Source organism: Canis lupus, chromosome 31, assembly GCF_003254725.2.
Source record: "Canis lupus dingo isolate Sandy chromosome 31, ASM325472v2, whole genome shotgun sequence".
In the NCBI taxonomy this organism is placed as follows: domain Eukaryota; kingdom Metazoa; phylum Chordata; class Mammalia; order Carnivora; family Canidae; genus Canis; species Canis lupus.
Window position 1 is genome coordinate 36305415 of NC_064273.1, and position 23756 is coordinate 36329170.

The 23756-nt window shown below is 55.7% G+C and overlaps 1 protein-coding gene across 1 annotated transcript in view; it reads left to right on the forward strand.

The window, feature by feature from the left end:
* The window catches only part of UMODL1 (uromodulin like 1), a 61074-nt gene extending 37751 nt beyond the window's left edge, over nucleotides 1-23323 (forward strand). The window contains exons 14-22 of the mRNA XM_049104703.1: nucleotides 535-748; nucleotides 2853-2990; nucleotides 4395-4717; nucleotides 9823-9968; nucleotides 10476-10712; nucleotides 10910-11069; nucleotides 12821-12905; nucleotides 19850-20052; nucleotides 22092-23323. Of these exons, the coding sequence (XP_048960660.1) occupies nucleotides 535-748; nucleotides 2853-2990; nucleotides 4395-4717; nucleotides 9823-9968; nucleotides 10476-10712; nucleotides 10910-11069; nucleotides 12821-12905; nucleotides 19850-20031 (1485 nt within the window). The 3' untranslated portion in view covers nucleotides 20032-20052; nucleotides 22092-23323. The remainder of the gene's footprint in view (nucleotides 1-534; nucleotides 749-2852; nucleotides 2991-4394; nucleotides 4718-9822; nucleotides 9969-10475; nucleotides 10713-10909; nucleotides 11070-12820; nucleotides 12906-19849; nucleotides 20053-22091) is intronic.
* Nucleotides 23324-23756: the final 433 nt, after the last annotated feature.

The following is a 23756-nucleotide window of genomic DNA, read 5'->3' on the forward strand; positions in this document are numbered from 1 at the left end:
GCTTAGAGCCACTACCCAGTGGCGTTTTGGCTGTGAGGCGCGAGGATGGCCTGCGGGGAAGGATTCCCTCCAAGGTGGTAGAGGGAAAAGCGAGGCAGGAGCTGCGTGTCCTGGTGGGAAGGCTTGGAGGGAAGCGGTTTTGGGGAAGGCGGGAAGAATGGCAGGGGAGCTGGTCTGCAGCAGCAGTAGAGGGAGTGTTCTAGAAAATGCACAATGAGAGAGAGATGACCCCCCCATGTCCACCCATCCAGCCCCCACCCTCCACAGCTCTGTGCCGAGAGCAGTAGGTTCTAAATGCCGTCACGTGTGCCCCTTTGGGTGACGTGTCCCCCCCCACCCAGGCAGGGCCCTTCAATGTCACCCACACCGGCCCGTGGACGTGCTCTGGGGGAACAGGGCTCTTCCTGGGACTTGGGGTTGGGACACGGCACACGGGACCTTGTCCTTTTTGCTGCTGGCCCGAATCCCAGGAGGTGCCCCCTTGGTCGGATACCCTGCTTCCTCTCGTTCTTTTCACGTGCCATCTCTCCAAAGGTGCGGGGTTCCTTGCCAGCCGCCATGCTTCGGCTCGTGGACTCCGGTGGGGTCCAGGTGGAGGTGACCCGCATCGCCAACGGCAGCGTCGTGGTGGAGTTTAACCTGCTGATCACCGCAGACGTAGGTGTCCACGAGGTGTCCGCTGCGTTCCTCGTGGCCTTTCAGAATGCGTCTCTGCTGGAGGTGGTCGGAGAGGACACCGTCATCCAGGGTAGGTGGAGGCCGGCCCCCCCGCCCCCCAGAGGCTCACTGTGTCTGCAAGAGAGGTGGGGAGACCCCAGCTTCTGCCCTTGTTTGGAAGACGTCACCCCATGTGTCTCCTCCTAGGGGCTCCCAGGCAGGAGGTCAACATGGGGAACAGATAGGACCCTCATCTTTTTTTATTTTTTATTTTATCATTATTTTTTAAATTTAATTTATTTCTTTTTCTTTTTTTTTTTTAAAAAGATTTTATTTATTTATTTGAAAGAGAGAGAGAGAGAACATGAGAGAGAACACAAGCAGGGGCAGAGGGAGAGGGAGAAGCAGACTCCTCGCTGAGTGGGGAGCCCGATGCGGGACTCGATCCCAGGACCCTGGGATCATGACCTGAGCCGAAGGCAGACGCTTCACCGACTGAGCCCCCCCTCCGCCCGCCGGCGCCCCATCTCTCTTATTGCTACTGTGTTGGTTTCTGAAGGTTTAGGGGCCAGAACCATCCTGGTGTGAAGCTGCGCAGATGCCCAGAGATGCTGCTCCCTTTCCGGGGTCCACGTCCCGCCCTGGGCCTCCTCTGCCACCCACGTAACCGGGCCGGGGGTGCACCTGCCCCTCTCTGCAGCCCACGCTTCCTCCCAAGCATGGTTTCCAGGGAGATCCTGGTAAAAATAATTGAAAAGAAAAGCAGGGAGACAAAGCCATTTAGATTCCTCTTTCAAGTCCCATTTGTCTTCGCGAGCTGTCGTAACCAAATACCACGGACGGGGCGGCTTCACAACACAACTGCACGTTCTCACAGTTCTGGAGGCTGGACGGCCCAGATCCGGGGGCCCGCTGGTTCGTTTTCTGGGGCGGACCCTCTCCCCGCCGTGTGGACAGAGCTTCCAAGGCCTTTCTTTCCCCGTGTGTGTGCCGAGCTCTGGCGCCAATTCTTATAAGGACGCCAACCCTCTTGGGTGACAGTCCCACCTTTATGGGCTCCATTAACCTTAATTACCTCCTAAACGCCCCCTCTGCAAACACAGTCCCACAAGGGGTTGGGGCTTCAACGTATGTATTTTGGGGGCACATTTCGGTTCACAGCGTATGTCGTACTTGAAAATAAATGATGCAAAAATTTCATGTATGACGTCACTCAGAGGCCATACAAGCATTTTTCTGGTTTTTGGAAAGAGGAGGCTTTTCTAACTTTAAAATTGAAGTCAAAGGAGCCCCCAGAGGCAAAGGCTGAAGTATTTGACTCTATAAAAGTGTAAGCTTTTTTATATTAAACAAAATAAAGGCACCCTGCTGAAGAAGGCAACACCCCAAAACATAGCTTCAATCATCTTTTAAAAAAAGGTTTTATTTACTTATTTGAGAGGGAGAGAGTGAGAGAGAGAGAGTGAGTACAAGCGGGGGGAGCGGCAGGCAGAGGCAGAGGGAGAAGCAGGCTTCTCACTGAGCGGGGAGCCCGATGCGGGACTCGATCCCAGGACCCCGGGATCATGACCTGAGCCAAAGGCAGACGCCCGACGGATGGAGCCACCCCCAGGTGTCCCGCCATCCGTGTTTGAAAGGACCAGGGGGACATGTCACTGAGCAAACTGTGCTATGCGGGAGGCGGCCTTAGGTGTGGACATGCTCTCTGCTCAGATGGCCTGATTTTTACCCATTTCCTGCAGTAAACCCCCTTCCTGTGAGTTAGTGACTGGGCGCAGAGACCAAGGCAGGCAAGTGCGCCGAGAACCTTCTATGGGGACAGGCTTGTGGGGTGCATGGGCCTGAGGCCAAGGGCCGGGGCCGGGGTCCTGTTGGCGCCCCGATGAGCTGCTCCCCCCCAGCGCCCCCGGGACCAGGAGCCCTCCCCCCTAGCAGCCCCCGCAGACGTCCGGACACCGGCTCTTGCCCCCATCCCGGCCGAGAAGCAGGTGCCTCCCTGTCCCCTCAACTCCCCAGAACTGGCCAGCTTTGTCGTCCCTCCGTATTCAACTCCGCGGCCTGAGACGCACGCCTGCCCACCCCCGCCCCGCCCCACAAGGCCGTGTGAACAGCCGGCGTGGGAGCGCCTCTCGCCCGCAGCCCTCGGGGGCCCGGTGACCGTGACCGTGTCCCGTCTTGTTTCCGATGTCGCGCAGATTACGACGAGTGTGAGAGCCAGGAGCACGACTGCGAGCCGGGCGCGTCCTGCCGCAACACCCTGGGCTCCTTCACCTGCAGCTGCGTGGGCGGCGCCCCCCACGTCCCTCTGGAATATTCTGGAAGACCCTGTGAAGGTGAGATTTCCCTAATCCCTTCTCTGAGATACCATCAGGTCATCTGTTCTTTTAAGGACGTCCGTTCACAAAGTCCTTCTTTTCCAAACGGGGTCAGCATATTTTTATGTCCTGGACGCGTTTTCCTACGTGTGTGTGCACGTGTGTGTGCGTGTCTGTGCACACGTACGTGCCCCTTCACACTGTGCCATGCATCTCCAGCCTCCTGGGGGCACTTCGCGTCTCCAAGTGCCCCCAATGAGAGACTACGCACGTAAGGTCTGCGGCGTCCTCTCGGATTCTAGAAGTGACCTCCGGAGCCTACAGCCCGTGTGACAAGCAGCACGCGGGAGATGTTTCTGCTCGGCCCCTCCTTCCACCCCATACTTTAACCATTAAATGGGGCCTCAGGGGATTCAGCGTTGGCCCTGAGGTGACCCCTGCCATGCAGGGATCTGTGGTCAGGTGGAGTGAGACGGACACTTATGCAAGTAAACACTTGTCACCGGGAGTATGGAGTGTGTTCTTGCAGTAGAAGCAGGAGGCTCAGAGGGGCTAGGCTGTGGCAGCCCCAGGAGCTGGGTCAAGGAGGGCTTCCTGGAAGAGGAGGTCTTAAAGGCCCGCTAGGACAGCACTGGGCAGAGGGGCTCCAGTGGAGCAGGTGCCCCAGGTCGGTGCAGCAGTGAGCACAGAGCTCCTGATGGGCGCACGGTGCCGGCGCAGTTGGGCCCGGCTGAAATGTGAAGGGGGGCGGGAGCGAGCGGGGGAGGCCAGTGGAGAAGGCGGTGAGCGCCATGAGCGGGGGTTCGGGCTGCATCTTGGGAGCTAGGTGAGGGGTCGGAGCGGCGGGCGAGCCCCACCCTGACAGAAGAGAAGACGGGTGCTGGGGTGACGGGTGATGGAGCCGGGCCCAGGGAGCGGGCTGACACGTGTCCTGGGTCGGGTTGGCACAGACGAGGCCTGGAGCCCTGGGGGGACCTGGACGTCTCTGCAGAGCCTCCGTGTCCCCGTGGAGGTTGAGGCCGTGCTTTGGGGGAAGCAGGAAGCGGGGGGAGGAGCTGGGGACTCAGGATGCTGAGACTAAACACCCACCTTAGCGCAGCCCACCTTAGAGATTAGGGGGGTGTCACAGCCAGCCCTTGGGCTCAGCCCGCACCCAGCGTCAGCCCGGGAGAGTCTGGGGGGTGGGGGGCAGAGGGCACCATGGTCCCCTGGCCCACGGGAGCCCCCGGCCCACCAGGCCAGGCCCCGCCGTTGGGCAGGAACATGCAACAGGTGCATGTGTGTGGTCGTGGCCAGAATGTGCAGCCCGGGTGTGTGCCGGAACTCAGCCCCTGCCCCCTCCACGCGGGCTCGCAGGCCAGGCTCAGGGGACCCTCCCGAAACACAGACCCAGTCTTGGTTTCATCTCCTTGTGCCTTGCAGGTGACCCTCCTGGCCACGCGGCCCAGACTCCCGGGGCCCCTGGGGGCCTCCCCACCCCTGCAGGAACCAGGGCTGCCTCGGTGCCAGCAGCCAGCCAGGGGCCCCAGGACCCGCCCCCGCGGCTGAGCCTGACCGAGGCGGTCAGGGTGCTCTGCGAGATCGAGAAGGTGGCCATCGCCATCCAGAGGCGCTTCCTGCGGCAGGAGTCCATCCCCGAGTCTTCCCTGTACCTGGGACAGCCCTCCTGCAACGTGAGCTACCACAACAGCACCCACGTTCTCCTGGTGGCCGGGTGGAGCGAGTGCGGAACCGTCGTGCAAAGTGTAAGGGCTGGGGGGCCAGACGCGGGAGGCACACAGGGAGGGAGGGGTGGGGTGCGGAGGGGGACTGGGGAAGACTGCACCCCAAGGTCTCCGACTTGAATGGGGGACCCAAGAAAGGGGGACACGTTAGGGCAGGTTCTCACCAGGGACCAGACTGCGTCCTAGATTCAGGAGGGAGTTTCAGGCTCTGCCCTGTGGGATCCTGTGCAAAGGGCCTGGGGTCGGCCTTGGGGTTTAAAGATACTTCCAGGGATTCTGAAGCATAGGCAGGATGGGCGGCGGCTAGCGAGGAAACAGGGAGGAGAGCTCGGTGTGTTACCGTGAGCGTCCAGACGTGCACACGTGTGAGAACATGCGTGCGTGTAGGTGAGTGTGTGTGATTGTAGACGTGTGTGACTGCGTGAGTGTGCACACGTTTGTGCACGCTGGGCAAGGGGCTGGTGTGATCACAAGGACCCGGCCAGAGGGACTGAGGTCTGCATCACTGCAGAGTCGCTGACAGGGTGACGGGTGGCACAGACGGGAGCCCGGCCCACGGGAGCTCCTCTGGGGGCAGCACCCCTGCACCCCGGGTGCCGGGCTGACCGACTCCGGCCCTGGTTCTTCCCGGGTTGGCTCTGGGTCACAGTTAAGGCTCCCGTGTTCCTCTTGCCTCCCTCCTCCCCACACTGAGCAGTCTCGAGGCCACCAGCGTCCTCCGTGAGGCCCCCCTCACTGGCCACAGGGGGACAGGGAAATGTGCTACCCTGGGACAGGACCTGTGGACACTGACACGGTCCCCAGATGCGTGCGGGGAGGCCTGTGTGTGCAGCCAGGGGACATGTGGCAGAGGCTGGGTGAGGGGGGTGGAGAGCAGGGGGTGGTGGGCGGGAGTGACCAGGTGGAAGGTGCTGGAAGGAGCGCGTCTGGGAGGCAGGGCAGCTGGGCCCTGGGTTGAGGGTGTGCATGGAAGGTCTGGTGGTGGCCGTGGCCCAGGAGATGGTCTCAGCCGGGGGCCGCGTGGCAGTGGAGACGGGGAGGTTGTCCTCAGTCGGGAGGTTGGTCCACATGGCAGGGGCCCAGGGGCCTGGACTTCTGCCGCTAAGAACCTCCTGAGGGCAATCCGAGGCCTTGTTTCCCAGAACAGGGTGGGGAAGGGTGGCCCATGGGGCCGCGGGCTGGGTGCCCTACCTGCATGGTGATGGTTAGGTCCCCGTGTCTAGGTTTCAGTGCGACCTGGCGGTCAATGGGGCAAGGTTGCCCTGCCTGCAAGGACCAGCCCTAAGGCCCCTGTGACTGCCTTTCCAGGGGCCTCAGAGGTACAAGGGGGGCAAAGGCCTCGTACTCAGAGGCTTCTGATTGGGGCCAGTCCGTGCTCCCCAGTGGGGACGCATGGGCCCCGGGCACGGCCTGGGCTCAGCCAACGGGTGATGCAGGGGCCACAGGCACAGGGAGGAAAGATCAGGGGTTGAGAGGAGCAGAGTTGGGTGGGCGCCCCGAGCAGGAGGCCTGGACGTGGACAGTGAGCCCACGCGGGGAGCAGCCCCGCCGAGAGGAGGCAGGGGCTCCAAAGGCTGGCGAGGGACTTGGTGGGAGGCTTCTGGGGAAGAGGAGAGATGGGACGTGGGGGCAAAGATGGCCCTCAGGTGCAGGCGTGCTGGGGGCCAGGCGCTGCGCTGCAGGGTCAGGTGCAAGAGGACGTGGGGGGGCAGGCCGCTGCGGGGTCTGCGCGTGCACGTGGGCGTGCGGGGGACCATGGCCGAGCAGTGCACTTGCACAGTCGGCCTGCTTGCCTCTCTCCAGTGTGACTCCAGCCTCCTCTGGGGCTGTGGGTGGGGGGAGCCACCAGGATGTCCCCAGGGACCCAGAGCCTTCATCAGCCCCCCTCCCACCGTCCAACCAGCACAGCTTAAACATGACCCTGGGGGCTTGCTTCTCTTTCTTAAGGATTCCTCGGGCTCCCTGGAGGCGGGCCGCACTGACTGGGGGTGGGGGGTGGTAGCAGCTTCTCAGCAGCCGCGGTTCTGAGCCCCAGGGCCCACGGGCCAGGCTGGAGGGTGGGCCGGGGCAGAGCTGCCCCCGAGGGTCTCAGGTCCAAGGTAGCAGCCTGCAGGCTTGCAGAAGCGAACTGAACGATGCAGGAGATGATGTGGGCAGCTGTTCAGGGGGAGCCTCGTATGGGTGGGGGGGCCCCAGGGGCCAGCCGGCGCACTGGCTCGCTGCCTTTGTTTCCCTGAGCCACACACACACCTGGTACAGCTGTCACGTTCAGTAGGGTTCAGAGCCCGTTCATAGCAGAGGGAAATGCGTCTCTAACGAGCCATCCCAGCCCTGGAATCCACAGAAGTTCTCCATCTTTTTTTTTTTTTTTTTTAGTTTCTTTTTTTAAGGATTTTATTTATTTATTCATGAGAGACAGAGAGAGAGGCAGAAACACAGGCAGAGGGAGAAGCAGGCTCCCTGCAGGGAGATCGATGCGGGACTCGATCCCAGGACCCTGGGACCACGCCCTGAGCCACAGGCAGATGCTCAGCCCCTGAGCCACCCAGGCATCCCGGAAGTTCTTGATCTTTTTTGACATTTGCCAAAACCTAAGATTTCCCAAAGACTATTTATACAAATACAACGGAATAGATAGAGTTAGCAGGATCTGCTTCCTCCTTTTCTTTTCTTTCTTTTTTCCTTTTTTGGTTCAGCACTTTCAATGTTACTGACCCCTTAATGTTTTAGATGTTAAATCTAAGGCTTTAAGGCTCCCCCATAAGTCGGATAGGCCGCATACAGATTGTGCAGAGGATGCTCTAAGAGACCCAAAGTGATGCACACACCCCAGGAGATTCGCCAGCGTACGGAATCATCTTCACAAACACTTCCAAAATTCTTGTGGGGGGGGCAGGGGTCCGTCCAGTTTGTCTGAGACACTTTTCAAAGCGATTTTCAAAGGCACCGAATGTGCACCATGGTGAGCATGTGCTCTGGACGGAGGGGGGGGCATCAGAGACTTGACGCCCTGTCTGTTATGACCCTACGTGTACGGGAACCTCTGCTCCTCAGCTGGAAGAAGCCACCGGACCCCCAAACATCACGTAGATAAGTATTGCAATGTAGGGAGATGCCGATACAAGCAGACGCAGAGACAGGTGCACGTTCAGAAGTGTTTCAGGGCTTCCATTTTCGGATAATTCGGTGAGGAACCTGGGCAGGTGTGTTCCCAGAAACTAAAGCATCACCAGTCTCTAGTAAGGCAAACGAATTCCAAGAATTAACCGGGTTTTCCAAAATCCGAATTTCACTATGTATATAAAAACCTAGAGACCCCCCCCCCCGCCCGCCCCGGTCAAATCCAGTAGCTTCCGATATAAGCTAATGACTCTCTGATGTAGTCAACTCACCCGTGCTTACCGGGTCTGTTTCACGGGCGCACCGGGAGAAAATACACTTGTCGTAATTTCTCATAAGCGAGTGGCCAGTAAGGAGTAGGTGTGGGAGCTGGAGAGGCAGAGGAGCATTCAAAACGTCTTCCCCGCGGCGACTCTTCGGTCCAGAACCGTCCAAAAGCAGCCGCTCCCCGTCACGCTCCTGCAAGCGTTGCACCACCTGTGACCCATTCGTGCCAGAACCTGGTTGGCTTCCGCGTCTCTATCAGACTCGGGGGTGCCATCAGGGCTGCTGGTCTCCAGATGTCTAGTTTCAGCCATCGCTGCCTGGCAGGCTCACCGCGACCAGGCCCTCCGCTGTGCCGCCGTCGTGGGCGCCACCCTGCTGCCCATCACGTCCTGCTTCGGTGGTTGAGTTTCCGTGGACGCTCCCGATGGGTCCCCATCGGCTTACTTTTCAGCCAGGCCCCGGCTTCCTCCTCGTCGGTGGTCTGGGTCGTCCACCTCTCACAGTTTCCCCTGCCTCGAGTCGACTCCTAAGCCGGTTAGGCCGTGACTTCGGCCGAAGAGTTGCCACGCTCGTCACTAGGCGTCCACCAACAATCTGCAGGCGTCCTTGGCTGGCGCTGTGCCCTGTTCTGGTGACAGCGTAGCAGGTGTCCGTAAAGGGGCGCTGGTCTTGGGAAGCCCACCCCCATGATGATCAGACTCCAAGCCACGAGCACCGCAAACGAATGAAACTTCAGGCATCTTGTCAAACAGAAGACTTGGTTCGGCTCCAGTATGACGATGGAGATTTTCACAGAAATATCCGTCTCCTCCTATATGCTCGCCACTGAAGCACATCGTGCAACTGCCCACCTCGGGCTCTCCGTCCCCGTGGTGGGCTCTGGAGAAATTCCAGAACCTTCGTGCGCTTCGGAAGGAGCATCATCCTGCACAGCTGTCTGGAGAGCCTCTCCTTCTGCTAAACGTTCACACCGCAAGCAGCCAGTCCTCAATCCCGGTTGACTCTAACATGGTTTCTGTAGGTCCAAACCAGCCTGCTCTGCCCCTGGGTCTAGGGGGCTTCACTCCATGACAGGGGCAGGCTCAGCATTGTTCCCTGGGGGCTCAGGTGAAGGTCACGATGACCTCCGCTCTCTGGAGGTTGTCCTCTGGGTCCCTGGGCTCCTGCTTTGCCCCCCAAGACGATGGCGCCTGGAGAGAATGCTGGTGGTCTAGTGTAGACTTCAATCAATTGATTTTAGCTCGATTTCTTTGTAGGAGGGTCTTGTGCTCTCGTTCTCTCATTTTTTTTTTATAATAAATTTATTTTTTATTGGGGTTCAATTTGCCAACATACAGAATAACCCCCAGTGCTCATCCTGTCAAGTGCCCCCCTCATGCCCGTCACCAGTCACCCCACCCCCGCCTTCCTCCCCTTCCACCACCCCTAGTTCATTTCCCAGTCATCTCTCGTTTTCAAAAACGTTCTGGGGGATGATTTGGGGAGGAATTGATCTATTATCTGGGGGGTGTCAGCCGATGATCTCTTCCAATGAGGAAAATGGGCAGACAACACAGGCTACATAAACCAGGGGTCAGGACTTCACGCTCTCTTTGGCATTTCATGTTAGGAAAAGCTCATCAGGGTTTTGGTATTTGGGGGACAAGCTTTAGAGAAGAGCCCACCCCGGGCACCCAGAAGCACGGTCCGCACGTGTGTCCAGGGGCCCGGGAGCACGCTGACGCCCTGTTTGTGTCCAGAATGTGACAAATACCGTGGTGAGGACCACGCTGAGGAATGACCTGTCCCCCGAGGGCATCATCCACCACCTGAAGATCCTGAGCCCCATCCACTGTGCCTTCCAAAATGACCTCTTGACGTCGTCGGGCTACACCCCAGAGTGGGGGTGAGTGGAGCCGTCTCTGCCCATCCCTCCCCAGCTCACTCTCCTCTCTCGTGCCTTCACATTGGATTTCTTGAGGGTTCGACCACTCGAGGACCCTTTTGTGAGGTGCACAGTGGCCAGGGCTTGGTTGGTAACTGCCGGCTCCCCTAATTTTTGTCTTCCCTTCCAAAATAGGAGCAACCAAAGAAAGCCAGATATGCACCCCTAGCCAACCACAGAGGATGCCTTGGCTTCCCCATGACGAGGCCTCCATCGGGGCTGCCTGGGGCCGCCCAGTCCCACTGTGAAGCTGACCCCCGCCCCCGCCTGTCCCTGAGTCCCCTCCAAACCCCAGTGGTGGCGCTAACACACCACTCCAGCCAGCTCAGAATAGGTGGACTTTCTTTGCCTCTTCTCCTTCGAGTGGTCTTCCTTTACTTCTATACTTCTTTGGAGTTGCTTCTCGGGGAGGAACGGGCAGGGGGTGGGTCACAGAAGCGCAGCCCCCGAAACCACTCACTCTTGCAGGGTCTACACCATCATCGAGGACCTCCACGGCGCTGGCAATTTTGTCACCGAAATGCAGTTATTTATCGGGGACTCCCCAATACCTCGAAATTATAGCGTGTCTGCCAGTGACGACGTCAAGATTGAAGTGGGGCTCTATAAACAGAAGAGCAACCTCAAGGTGGTGCTGACCGAGTGCTGGGCGACGCCGTCCAGCAACGCCAGGGACCCGGTCACGTTCGGCTTCATCAACAACAGGTAGGGCTCGCGGGTAGCCCGCTCGGCGGGGCCTCTGGGTTCCCAGACGCTACGGATCTACGGGCTTGGGTTTGCAGAAACGCCCGAGTCTCTGAGGAATGGGAGAGCTGGCGGGCCTAGCGTCCCACGGCAGCAGGTGGACGTGGTGTGTGCACGTCGGGCTCCCGACTAATGAGTCACCGTCCCTTCCTTCCCAGCTGCCCCATCCCCAACACGCACACGAACGTGATCGAGAACGGGGATTCCAGCAAGGCCCAGTTCAAGCTGAAAATCTTCTCTTTCATCAACAACTCCATCGTCTATCTGCACTGCAGACTTCGCATTTGCATGGACTCCCCCGGAACCACGTGCAAAATAGTAGGTGTTTCGCTTTTCTGAACGTGTGTCTGGACTCGCGCACCTTATTGCTCTGAGGAGGGTTGCTCCGTTGTCTGAAGCCCAGGGCTTGGGCGGCTCTGGGGGCCCGACTCCTGGAGGAGACACGGGGCCCCACACACTGAGCCCCCAAAAAGGGGCAACGTGAGGTGTGGACGGTGGCAGCCCACGGGGTGGGCGATCCTTGTGGTCGGATGGCTAAGCTGCGTCCTTCTGGAGGCCGCGCCGTCTGCTGGCCGTCTCATCGCATCCCATCCCTGGCCGCGACACTGCGGTGCTCCTCCAGGTGCTTTAATGCATATTCAGGTGTAAAAACATTACTTGAATTTCGTGTTATTTTTAGCAACATTGATGGAACGCTCCTGAATCCCACCACTGTGATATTTAATAAGACGGGGTTCCCCCCCCCCATGTTCATCCTTCGTGTTGGGATCTTGAATAATTTTACATTCTCATTTCCTGAGACCTTTGAATGTGAGATATGCTTTGCAGTCCTAGGTTTGAAAGCTGTTCTTCATACCAGACAGGTGCGGGAGCTGTCACGCGCTGTCTGCGCCGAGGACGGTGTACAGAGCTCTGCTGGCCTCGGGCCCAGCTCCTGCGTGTTTGTCGCTCCTCTGCGCTGCTCACAGACCTGTGGGCTCCCTGGGTGACCCGCCCCCGGCACCCCCAAGAACGTGCATAGGAGATGAACTCATTTTGTTGATGGCACTTTTTCTCACACAGTAGATCTTCCAGGGGAAAAAAAAAAAGGATTGAGAGGAGCACAGCCTCCCCTCCACCCCCCTGCCCGATGACTGGAAGCTAAGGGTGCACATGCGCCTGCACCTGTTCCAAAAGCCCCTCAGAAATACAGAGTATTTGTAGCCCCAACCACCTCGGCAAGGAGCTGCCAATTCCCGGATTCTTTATAATATGGCTTTACAGATTCCTCTCCAGGTTCTCTTAGGGCCGGTGTTGTTTTGGTGTCCTGTGGCTGTAAGGACCACAGGGCACCCGAGAGAGCAGGCACGCATCCTCTGAGGGGCTGAAGGCTGGATGTCCACGCTCAGGGCTCCCCTGAGCTCCCCCTGGGGCTGTGCGAGAGACGCATCCAGGCTCTGTCCTTGGCCTGTAGACACGGCTTCTCTCGGTGTCTTCACTGCTCTCCCCTGTGCCTATCTGTGTCCAACGTCCCCTTTTCATAAGGACACAGTCATGTAGGATGCACCTGAGTGACCTCCCCTTACCTTCATCCGCAAAGACCCTGTCTGTAGATAAGGTCCCATCCACAGGCCCTGAGGGGCTAGGGTGTCAACATCTCTTAGGGGGAATAATGCAGCTGGTGGCAGGTACATAGCGAGCAGTTCCCACCTCGTCCCCAAGCCTTTCCGCAAGGCGGAGGCATGGAAAGGAATGAGTGGCCGCTGCCGCCGGCCGTAGAGAACCGCCAAGGCGACTCAGAGCCAACAGAGGGGCCCAGGGGCCGAGGGGCCAGGGCTTGGAGACGGCTCAGCAGGTCCTCTCTCGAACCCCTTCTCCCCCTCCCTCCTGTCACCCTGGCAAAGCCCCGAGGCCCAGGTGGTCATTCCCTCGTCCCGCTCCCGTCTCAGCTCATCCACCTGCGACTGGCTGCCTCCAGCCGGTTTGCAACGTACGGATCAGAGTCTCACGGCGACAGTGACCCCACTTCCCGGCTCTGATTAGTTTCCGTCCAACTCATCTGAATGTTTCTTTCATTCCGAAAACAACAGAATTGCGATGGCATCCGGTCCCCGAGGAGCGGTGAAGCATCTGCGACACACCAGACGTCCTGGGGACCCCTCATTCGGTCTGAAGGTGAGTTGGTGACTTGGATTAGTCAGCTAAGGAACAGATGCCGCTGGTTCCGTCTCCCCAGTGCGTGAACCAGGGTGCTGCTACCGGGAACTGGGGGACCCGGGACGATCCTGCAGCCTCGCCACAGGGGACGCAGCAGCTGGCGAGCGTGGAGACCCCTGATTCCAGCCTGCAGTTAAATCCTTCTGGTGCAGAGTGGGGCTGCCCCCCACCCTACCCGGCAGGCCTGGGGGTAGGAGCCCTGCCGTCCCCACGCTGCAGAAGAGAAGCCTGGGGCTTCGGGAAGTCAGCACACGCTTAGTTAGATAAAGCAGGATGTTGGGCTGTGTCACCGAAACCAGTCAAGTTTCCTGACCTGGAATAAATATACCACATGGGTTGGTTGCTGGGAGGGAGGAACTCAGGCTACGCCAGGTCGGAGTCCGTGTAGGCACACATGTGTGCATGCGTGTGTTCGTGTGTGCACACACGAGAATGCTGTTTATTCTGGGCTTGGCTAAACTAGAAGATACAAAAAAAAAAAAAAAAAAAAAAGAAAAAAGGCATGGCTTCCTCCATGGTATAATATTCCACCAGCTGATTACATTCCATGTGATTTCAAAGGCCGCAGTCACTTCTCCAGAAAAACATTTTATTCCTTTTGAGATCGATTTTATTATTGTTGTTGTTGTTTTTAAATTGGTTGGGGGAAATTGTGTGATTTGGGTATTAAGACAGAAACCTCGGGGCGCCTGGGTGGCTCATGGGTTGAGCATCTGACTCGTGGTCTCGGCTCGGGTCATGATCTCGGGGTCAGGAGATCGAGCCCCACGTCGGGCTCCGCACTGTGCGGAGAGTCTGCTGGAGGTTCCCTCTGCCCCTCCCCACCCTCGCGTGCACTCATGCTCTCTCTCCCTCTCTCTCTAAAATAAATAAATTTTAAAAAAGACAGAAATCGCTAGCTGTCCCCCAATAGCTGTTCTCTTACCCTTCATAGTTGTAGAATCCCCAGTGTTTTGCTGGCACGTGGCTCTTGGGAATAAAAACTGTGATTTCCAGCCGACCTGGCAGCTACGTGTGGCCATAGGAGTAAGTTCTGGCCAATGAGATGCAAATGGGAGGTCGAGTGACAGCTCCCGAAGGGGTGCCCATCATGCGTCCCTCTCTTCTTGATCATGTCTCTTCCAGTTGCCTGGCAGGTGGGGTTGGAGGGTGCGGCCAGCTGCCTGGTGGACCCTGCGGGCCTTGAGGACAGGAGCTGGAGGGAGTCCCATTCCCAAGGACACCGCGGAGCGAGTGTGCCAGGCCAGGCTTGGCCTCTGACCTCTGAGTTTTGTGCCAGAAAGAAAGAAACTTCCACGTTTCTTGGTCACTGCTATTTTGGCTTTTTCTCCTTCTGTAGCTAAACGTAATCCTAGTTAGTTTTCCTTTTTTGTTGTTTTTTTTCCCCCAACTTTGAGGGCCCTCTTGGCCTCTCTGTATCTTCCTGCACAAGAACTTTGGGGTTTTGGTTGTGGGGTGTGAGCCAGGGTCTGAGTGCTGATCAGGGCTTGGGAAGGAAGCTGAGGGAGCAGGAGGAGGAGGGAGGGCCTCCTGCCCTGTGATTCTCAACTGCTGGTTCTCATCCAATGTGCTTGTGAAGTTTAAAATGTTCCAGGTTTGGGGGGTGCACCCCAGCTGGGCTCCAGGCTCCGGTGTCTGCACTGGTCATCAGGCAGTTGCAGGACCCACCCACTTCTCCTACTTTTTTTCACTTTCTCAGACTGCTTAGGAGAACTGGCTGACCAGGGGCCCTAATACGCATTTTCATTTATAGAAATAGAACTTATATTTATTTATGGATATTCCAGGTAATGTCAAAACTACTAGAGTGGAAAAAGCACTAGGCTTTAAGTGGGGGCCTGAATTTGAATATAGACTCTCATGCTTCTAGTTGCATGGTCTTGGGAAAATGCTGAGTCTTCTGGATTCAATCTGTCCTTCCATCATTCCTCTATCCATCCACCCATGCACCCATCCATTCACTTATTTATCTATTCATCCACACACTTCCATCCACCCATGCATCATTCCTCCATCCACCCATCCATTCATCTGTCTATCCATCCATCTATTCACCCATCCATCTATCCATCCATCCACCCACTTACCCTTCCACCAACCCATCCATCATTCCTTTATCCATCTATCCATCCATCCATCCATCCATCCATCCATCCATTCATCTATCCATCTATATATCCACCTACCCTTCCATTCACCCATCCATCATTCCTCCATCCACCCATCCAATCATTTATCTATCTATCCACCCATCCATTCACCCATCCAGCATTCCTTTATCCATCCATCCATCTATCCATCCATCCATTCATTTATCCATCCATCTATCCAGTTACCCTTCCACCAACTCATCCATCATTCCTCTATCCATCCATCCATTCATCTATCCACCTACCCTTCCACCCACCCATGCATCATTCCTCTATCCACCCATCCATTCATCTATCCATCCATCCATTCACTCATCCATCATTCCTCCATCCACCCATCCAATCATTTATCTATCTATCCACCCATCCATTCACCCATCCAGCATTCCTTTATCCATCCATCCATCTATCCATCCATCCATTCATCTATCCATCCATCTATCCACTTACCTTTCCACCAACCCATCCATTATTCCTCTATCCATCTAACCATCCATCCACCCATCCATCCACCCATCCATTCATCTATCTATCCATCCATCACTCATCCATCATACCTTCATCCATCCATCCACTGATGCAGCATTCCTTCATCCATCCATCTATCCATCCATCCATCCATCCATCCATCCATCAATCAATCCACTCAGCTTCCATCCATCTCTCCATTCACCCACCCACTCATTCATTATTTCATCTGTCTACATGGTAGACTTACATCTCTACTAAGTGTCCAGCACTCTCCTTTATCTCTGCAACATGGGTGACTACACTGTGTCTCATTTCCTTCATCTACAAAATGGGAACAATAATAACTTCTAGTTCATACAGTGCCTTGTCCATAGAAATTACTGAATAAGAGTTAGTTGTCATCATTTGAAATCACTAGAACACACACTAACAACCATTCCAGACAACACCAAGTGTAATAAGGGTATAAATTGTCGGGTTCAAAACCAAGGATTATAATTATTCATTTTGTTCATCATTCTTTCTCAGGGTTTTCTTAGCTTTTCTTTGCTCCATGACTGTGCCACACGGATATGCAGAAAAAGCATTTAGAAACATGGCATCTCCCAGTTGGGGGAAACTTGAAGTTTTGATTGTGTACGTGAACAGAAATATTGCTGGAGAGTGCAGGGGTGAGATAGACTGTCAGACACATCCCTTCAGGATTGCCCCCCTCCCACCCTGCACCCACACTCTGTTCCCATGTTCACCCACACCCTGCCTCCCATGTGTGTCTATGCTCTGCCCCCGCAACGTGCACCCATAGTCTGTCCCCTCAATGCGCGCCCATGCTCTGGCTCTGCAATCACCATCACTTCCACTGTTGGGAAGAATGAGAGTATTTGGAGATTTCAGGGAATGTGGCCAAGCTCACAGGCTGGTAGCTGCACAGGTGAGGCCTCTCAGAGCAGTTCCTGGCTTCTCTAGACCCCTTGCCTTCCTTTCCTGGGGCTTCCTTCTCCACATTCCCCTCCCGCGCTCCAGCCCTCACACCACCTGTGTTAGTTTTCTGGGGCTGTTGCTCCAGGAAACTAACTGCACAGACTGAGGAGGTGCTTAAAACAGGAGAAAATATTCTCTCACCATTCAGGAGGCCAGAAATTCAAGAGCAACGTGTCAGCCGGGCTGATTCCCACCAGGGCAGTGAAGGAGAATCATTCCAGGCTCTCCCAGCTTCTGGCATTTGCTGCTCTGGCTCCCCTTGCCTTGTGGGATCTCATCACCAGATCTCTGCCTCTGTCCTCACATGGCGTTGTCCCTGTCCTCTGTGTCTTCAAACGGCCGTCTTCTTTTTTTTTTTTTTCTTTTTAAATTTATTTATTCATGATAGTCACACGGAGAGAGAGAGAGAGAGAGAGGCAGAGACACAGGCAGAGGGAGAAGCAGGCTCCAAGCACCGGGAGCCCGATGTGGGATTCGATCCCGGGTCTCCAGGATCGCGCCCTGGGCCAAAGGCAGGCGCCAAACCGCTGCGCCACCCAGGGATCCCCGGCCGTCTTCTTCTAAGGGCGTGGGCCATACTGGATCAGGGGCTTCTCCTGAGCATGACCGCATCTGAACCTGCACCGACTCTATTACATCTGCAGTGACCCTGGCTCCAAATAACATCACATGCTGTGGTACTAGGGGCTGGGACCCCAACACATCTCTATGGAGGACACACAGAGCACCACATGTTGCACGTCGTGGAATATATATATATATATATAATTTTTTTTTAAAGATTTCGTTTATCTCTTCATGAGAGACACAGAGAGGGGCAGAGACACAGGCAGAGGGAGAAGCAGGCCCCATGCAGGGAGTCTGATGTGGGACTCGATTCCAGGACTCCAGGATCACGATCTGAGCTGAAGGCAGATGCTTAACCGCTGAGCCCCCCGGGCGTCCCGCACGTCGTGCAATATTAAGGGAGAATCCATTTGGGCATCGTCCCTGAATGTGTGCCGCCAACATATCTTATATCAGCTTCACAATTTTCTGATTTAATTTTTGGAACTCTTCCATGGCCATTTGCTTCGCTAGATGACTCGTGACTTCTCACTCACTAGAGTTTCTTCGTACCGAGAGGAAGGGAACGTTTAGGTGATGTCTGCCAGAGGCTCACACGTCTCAGCAGGAAGGGTCTGGAGCCGTCATTGAGGCCACTCCGAAGTGAGGAGATGGGGGTCCCCAATTGGCTGAGCTGGAACGCAGACCTTTGGAAGGGGCTGTTTCCCGGGGGTCGTACCTGTGCTAGAAGATTCTCTGTCACATCCGTCACAGGGCGTGTGTCTCCTTTACCAAAGCTCTGACAGCTCAGTGTCTTTGCAAAATGACTGATTGTGTGAGCTACGCCTAGTGACCATGGTGACCGTCCTGCACACGGGTGTGGGCTGCTTGAGCTATGCGGGTGGAGGACCAGTTTTTGTTTTTTTAATTAAAAGACAGGCAGGTGGTCCAACCGTGTGACCCTCATGGAGCTCACACCACATGACTGGTCTCACCTGGACGGGTGGTCACCTCCCCGCTCCCCGATGGTGAAGGTCATGCTGCAGGACGCACTCACTCCCCATTCTCCCCATTCCTAGCTATCTCACGTGGACTGGTAACCATCCTGGGCCACAGAAACCAGTGGACAGTGAGGGCTTGTGGACCCCACCTGGAGCCGCTCTGGGTCAGGGAGTCAGTTAGGAGCATTTGGCAGCAGGTAACAGAAACACAGCGGGGAAGGCAGCAACGAAACCAGCTCATTTGTCCCCAGAGCTGGCAGTATGGGGCTGGCACTGGGCTCCACTGTGGACCCTATGTCCCCGGGGTGGTCCACCCTGCTTGTCCTAGCAAGATGGCCTGCACCTGAGCCCCGGGAGGAGGGCAGCGGCCCATTATTGCACCCCCACTCCCCAGAGGCTGGGTCTAGGGACCAGCAATGCCAATGTTGGCGGGAAGCAGGCTGCCCAGAGTCTGGATGACTTGGGAGGGTTAGCTGCTCGAGCAACTGTCCCCAGGGCCTTCCTCCCTCTGGAGGAGGGGATGACCAGTGTTCCAGGCAGCCGAGGGGAGGGATGGTGGTGGTGGTGTTCCTAGTGCTGTTGTCGGACCACTTTGCCGACTGTGCACACCTGTGCCATGCCCTGGGAGACCTGGCGCAGGGTCTACTTGGAGCAGGTACTGCTCCCCGTCACCCGGGTGGACACCCCACGATGTAGGAGGATGGATGGAGGTGAGCGTGATGCTGGGGTGGCTCTGGCACCTGCTGCAGACGCCCCATCAGGGCTCACAGCCACTCGCACTGTGCTTCAGGGCACCCCGACTTCCTTACAGGGGGGTGGGTCTCTCTCCTGGGGCGGGGAGGGTCTGCTTCCTTCTCTGGCCCTTCGGTTTTCTCCTGCCGTGAAACCAGGGGAAATTCACACACCAAACAGGGAACCAATCAACAACCCAAGGGGACCTTCACACACTCACCACGACGTACAACCACCACCTCTCCCCGGTTACGAAATGTTTTCATCGCCCCCAAAGGTGGCTCTGAACCAGTTGGGGGTCCCTCCCGGCCCCCTTCCCTCAGAACCTGACACCAGTGTGCTTTCTGCCTCTGGTTTTGCCCGTTCTGGATAGTTCTACAAGCAGGGTCAAACTGCGTGTGGTCCTTTGAGACCGGGCGCTCTCACTGGGCCGGATGTTCTGGAGGTTCCTCCGTGCTGTAGCACGCAGCAGGACTCTGCTCCTTTTCGCGGCCCGACGACATTCCACTGTGTGGACGGAACACAACTTGCCCATCTGAGCATCCTTTGGTGAACACTTGGGCTGTTGGGATACTATGAACGTGGGCGTCTGGGTGTTCGGGTCCCAATTTCCAGCTTGTTTGGGTCTGTGCTTTCCTGGATGGTCACTGGGCCTCTGGGTCTGGGGAAGGCCTCGTGGCCACGTGCAGAGCCCAGCCGAGGCCCCGGCGGCCCCTGCTGCTCCCACACGGCCTGACCCCCTGGCTAGTGATAATCTAGAACGTGGGGCAGGCTGATGCACTGCTCTCTCGGGGTCGGGACACCCGCTCGGTCACCTTTGGGAACCCACATGTACTCCAGGCCCATCAGATACAGATAATAATGTCACAAGGCAGTGGACACCGGTGGACAGCTTGGTCCCCTTCCGTCCTAAGCCCTTTGCTCCACCCGCACCGGCAAGGTCGGAGTGCTGGGGTCACAGGAGACGCGTCCCTCCTGGTTCGGGCGGGCCTCCCACCTGTGCCCGTCTCATTCCCTGCAGGTGAGCATCCAGGTGCCCAGGCAGGCCTGGTGGCCGGCTACCTCGTCCTCATCGCGGTGGCCGTCTTTGCCTCGGTGGCAGGGGCAGCTGCGCTTGTCATCGTGCAGTACCAGAGAATGACGGGCAAATACGACTTCAGAGCCCGCCCGGATGACTTCAGCTACCAGGTGTTCTCTGAGTAGGAGGTCGCAGCTGGCACGAAGGTGGGTGAGGAATAAGATGCCTCCGGCGCGCGCGCGCGCGTCCTACCCTCGCCACTGGTGGAGACCTGACAGTGTGTCCTGGTGGCTTTGGGAGAGGGTAGGTGGGGGCTGTCAGGTTTGACGTCCGTCAGTGGGAAGCCACAGGAGCAGTCGCAGGAGGGGAAATGGACCATCAGTCGTTAGGGACGATGAGGTGACTCATCCACTGTGCACAGCTTAACTCATCTACTGTGCACGGGTTAACTCACCCACTGAGCATGAGTTAACTCATCTGCTGCATATGAGTTAACTCATCCACTGTGCACGGGTTAACTCATCCAGGTTCCCCACAACCGTGTGGGGTTGTGTTACTACCACTTCTTCAGATGAGGACCTGGGGCGGGGAGGTGAAGGGGTGCCCTGGAACGCAGCTAGGAAGGGCCAGAGCTGGGATTCAGGTCTGGCGTCCGTTGTCCTAGCTGCTGAGCCACAGTGCCTTAGACTGGACGCGACCGGCTGGCCCTCCCTAGACCAGCGTGCGCCTGACTGGCAGGCATTTAGAACGAGGCTCCCGGGCTCTTCCTTTCACTGGAGACCCGGAGAAGTTGCATGTTAGCAATGATCTAAGAAACCCACAATTCTCTCGGTGGGGCACAGGCACCCAGCAGTGCGGGCAGCAGCTCCTGGGTCAGAAGTGAGGCCCCTCCTGGGACCCTGAAGCCCCTGGGGAGGCAGGTGCTGTTCCCACTGCTCAGGGTTCTCTGCCAGCCTGAGGGCCCCAGACAGGTGGGGGACTGGCAGTAAGTTCCCGTTCACCTTAACACTAACAATAAATAAGACTCCTGAGCGTGGTGCCTTCTGGTCTCTGGTTTGGGGCCCATGAGGTCTGAGTCATGGAGGCCTTCCTATTTACCGACCTGTTGCATCCTATTGTCCAGGAGGGGACACTGTCCTGTAGACAGGCCTCCGTCTCAGGGTCTTCCCCTAGTCAAGGCTGCCTTCCCCACATTCAGCTCTTTATTTTCTTGAGATAACAGAGCTTCGAAACAACCCAGCAAAGTGTGGTCGATATAAGTCCCATCCTTAAATGAGGAAATGGGGCCCAGAGAGCTCAAGTGAATCCTCCGAGTCACACAGCAGAGGCCAGATCAGCACACTTGTCCTCAAGGCGATGTCCTTTTCCCCGTGACTTCTCGTCATTAGAGAAGCTCCAGGAGCTGGTTCTGCAGACACCGGGGGGCCATGCCTTTGCTTTGTCTCAGCCCCCTTGGCTCCGGGGACACCTGATAGCTTAGGTACCCATTCCCTGGGTTCTTAGAACTGTCACAGTTCAGATGGAAAAGACTAGGAGAGGGCCAGCACTGAAGGCCAGTCACCGCCCTGGACAGAGTTCCAAGGAGGAATTTAGTGAATTTTACTTAATACTTGCAACATGAACCCCAACGATGATGTCAATGCATGTCCTGCTAACTTTCTGAGGAAATCTGGTATGTTGGTGCCAAGGTCACCCTGAGTGTCCTCCCTCCTGAAAATGAAAACACCGGGGGGGGGGGGGGCAAAATTGGCCTCTCATCTTTTTCATCTTCTCCAGTGGCTTCCATTTCCAAAGTGAAAAACATCTGCAACTGGTTCTCAAGTTCCTGCAACAATCTGTTCTTTGGCAAACACCACACCATCCCCGCCAGGGTGGCACTCGGCTCAGCCCTGCTGCCCTGCAAGCCCCGTGTCTCGGTCTGTTCTCTACAGATAGTACAAAGGCCAAGGCCCCCAGGGTGTGGTCACCTGGCTCAGGTGTCCGAGCCAGACACACCTGTATGCTGGTGGGAAGCTAGAGCTTCATTCACTGGAGACCGGGCCTCAGCCACCGTGGTTCCTATTCCTCTGTGCCTCCTGGGAGCCCTTTTGTTTGGGCCCAGTCTCTCTCTGTCCAGGAAGCATAGAAGTCCTGTCCTTGGGGTGATGGGACCCCTTCACTACCCACGCTCTGGGAGTATTCCTGCACGAACCTCTCCTTTCCTGCATACACACTGACCCTGGTGACCTCCTCCTTCTCCATGCAGGTAGCTGTGATTCCAACTCAGTTCTTAATTCATCGAGCATTGATGGAAGCCTGCTCTGTCCCACGTCCAGAGCTTGGATGAGTCCCAGAGGTGAAAACACAGCCTCTGACTGACCCAGGAGACCCGTCATCTGTATAGGTCCCAGATAAGCAGTGCCCTCCAGGAGGCTGAGGGGAGCTGTTGGAGAGGGAGGCAGGGTGAGGGGGATGCCCAGACACGGGGATATTCAAACCAAGCATGAATGCAGATCTGCCATCACATAGATCACTCCCACAGGCCCCCAGTTCCCAGACTCTTTTTTACCATCCTAACTGGTCCAAGTGGCCCTTTTTGGTTTTGCTCACCTGACATCTGTCACCTGTTACCCATCCACCCATCCAACCAACCATCCACTCACTTGTCCATCCATCCATCCATCCATCCATCCATAATCCATCCATTCCATCCAACTGTCCACTCATCCATCCATCCATCCTTCACCTTTCTATTCATCCATACATTTACCTACCAATCCATCCATCTTTCTATCCACTCATCCAACACTGTTAAATATTTAATATTTCACATTTATAAATATATTTGACTATATCCTTGAAGTTCTTTTAATAATAGATCCATCATAAATATATTGCTAATATTATTTCTAGCGGGCATATATGCTCTTTACCTTTTCTCCTGCATTACCAGGATATCATTTTTACACAACAGTGACTCAAAAGATACTCTATTAATATGAAAAAAGTAGAAACAACATATATATATATATATACTCATTATTTTAATATTTTTCCAAGTATTTTCAAAGCCATTTAAAAATACAATTTTACCCCAGGGAAGGTACTGTTTACCCATTACACAATGGGAAACCAGAGAAGAAATAGGTGAGTCACTTACATAAGGTCACAAAATGAATTAAAGAGGGATCGGGTATAGAATCTAAACTTCTATTTTAAAATGTTTTCCATGACACCCTACTGACAAGTAGTGGTTTTTACTTTATTTAAAGTAAGTTGAATTGTATCTGATAGCAAACGCCTGAGAGTATAGTGTTTTTCCTTGACGAACTTAGAATGGGAACGCGGTCATAGCTTTTAATTAATGAGATTAATTTTGTTGAATGTAACTAACTGCCTTGAATACAGGACAGTTGGAGAATGTGACTATTTTGATTTAGCGGATATTCTCAGAGTCAGTAAGGAATTACAATATATAACGCGTGTGGTTAAACTGGTTTTGGGCAAGTAGAATAAATCTCATGTGATGCTGAAATGTGACTGCGCTGGCTGCTCTGTTTGGTTCAGGCACATCCCATGCTTACCTGCGTCCACGGAGGGCAGGTAACATGTTTCTGGCTCTTCATGAGCTGCATCCATTTGTTTTGTTTTTTTGTTTGTTTGTTTTGTGTGTGTGTGTGTTTTGCATCCATCTGTTCTGATAATTGGCTCAGTACCTGTCACTCACCTTTCTTGAAAGAAGGCAACAGGTTCAGCAAATCCAGGTTTCAAGACCCATGACCGTGTGGGTCCCACATGATTATTCTCACTTTACCGCCGCAGGAATGGAGACACCGTGCAACGTTCCCACAGGGGGACAACGAATCAGTGGACAGAGCTGGACTTAGACCCAAGCCTGGCTGGTTGTAAGGTCCGTGCTCCCGCGGCAGGC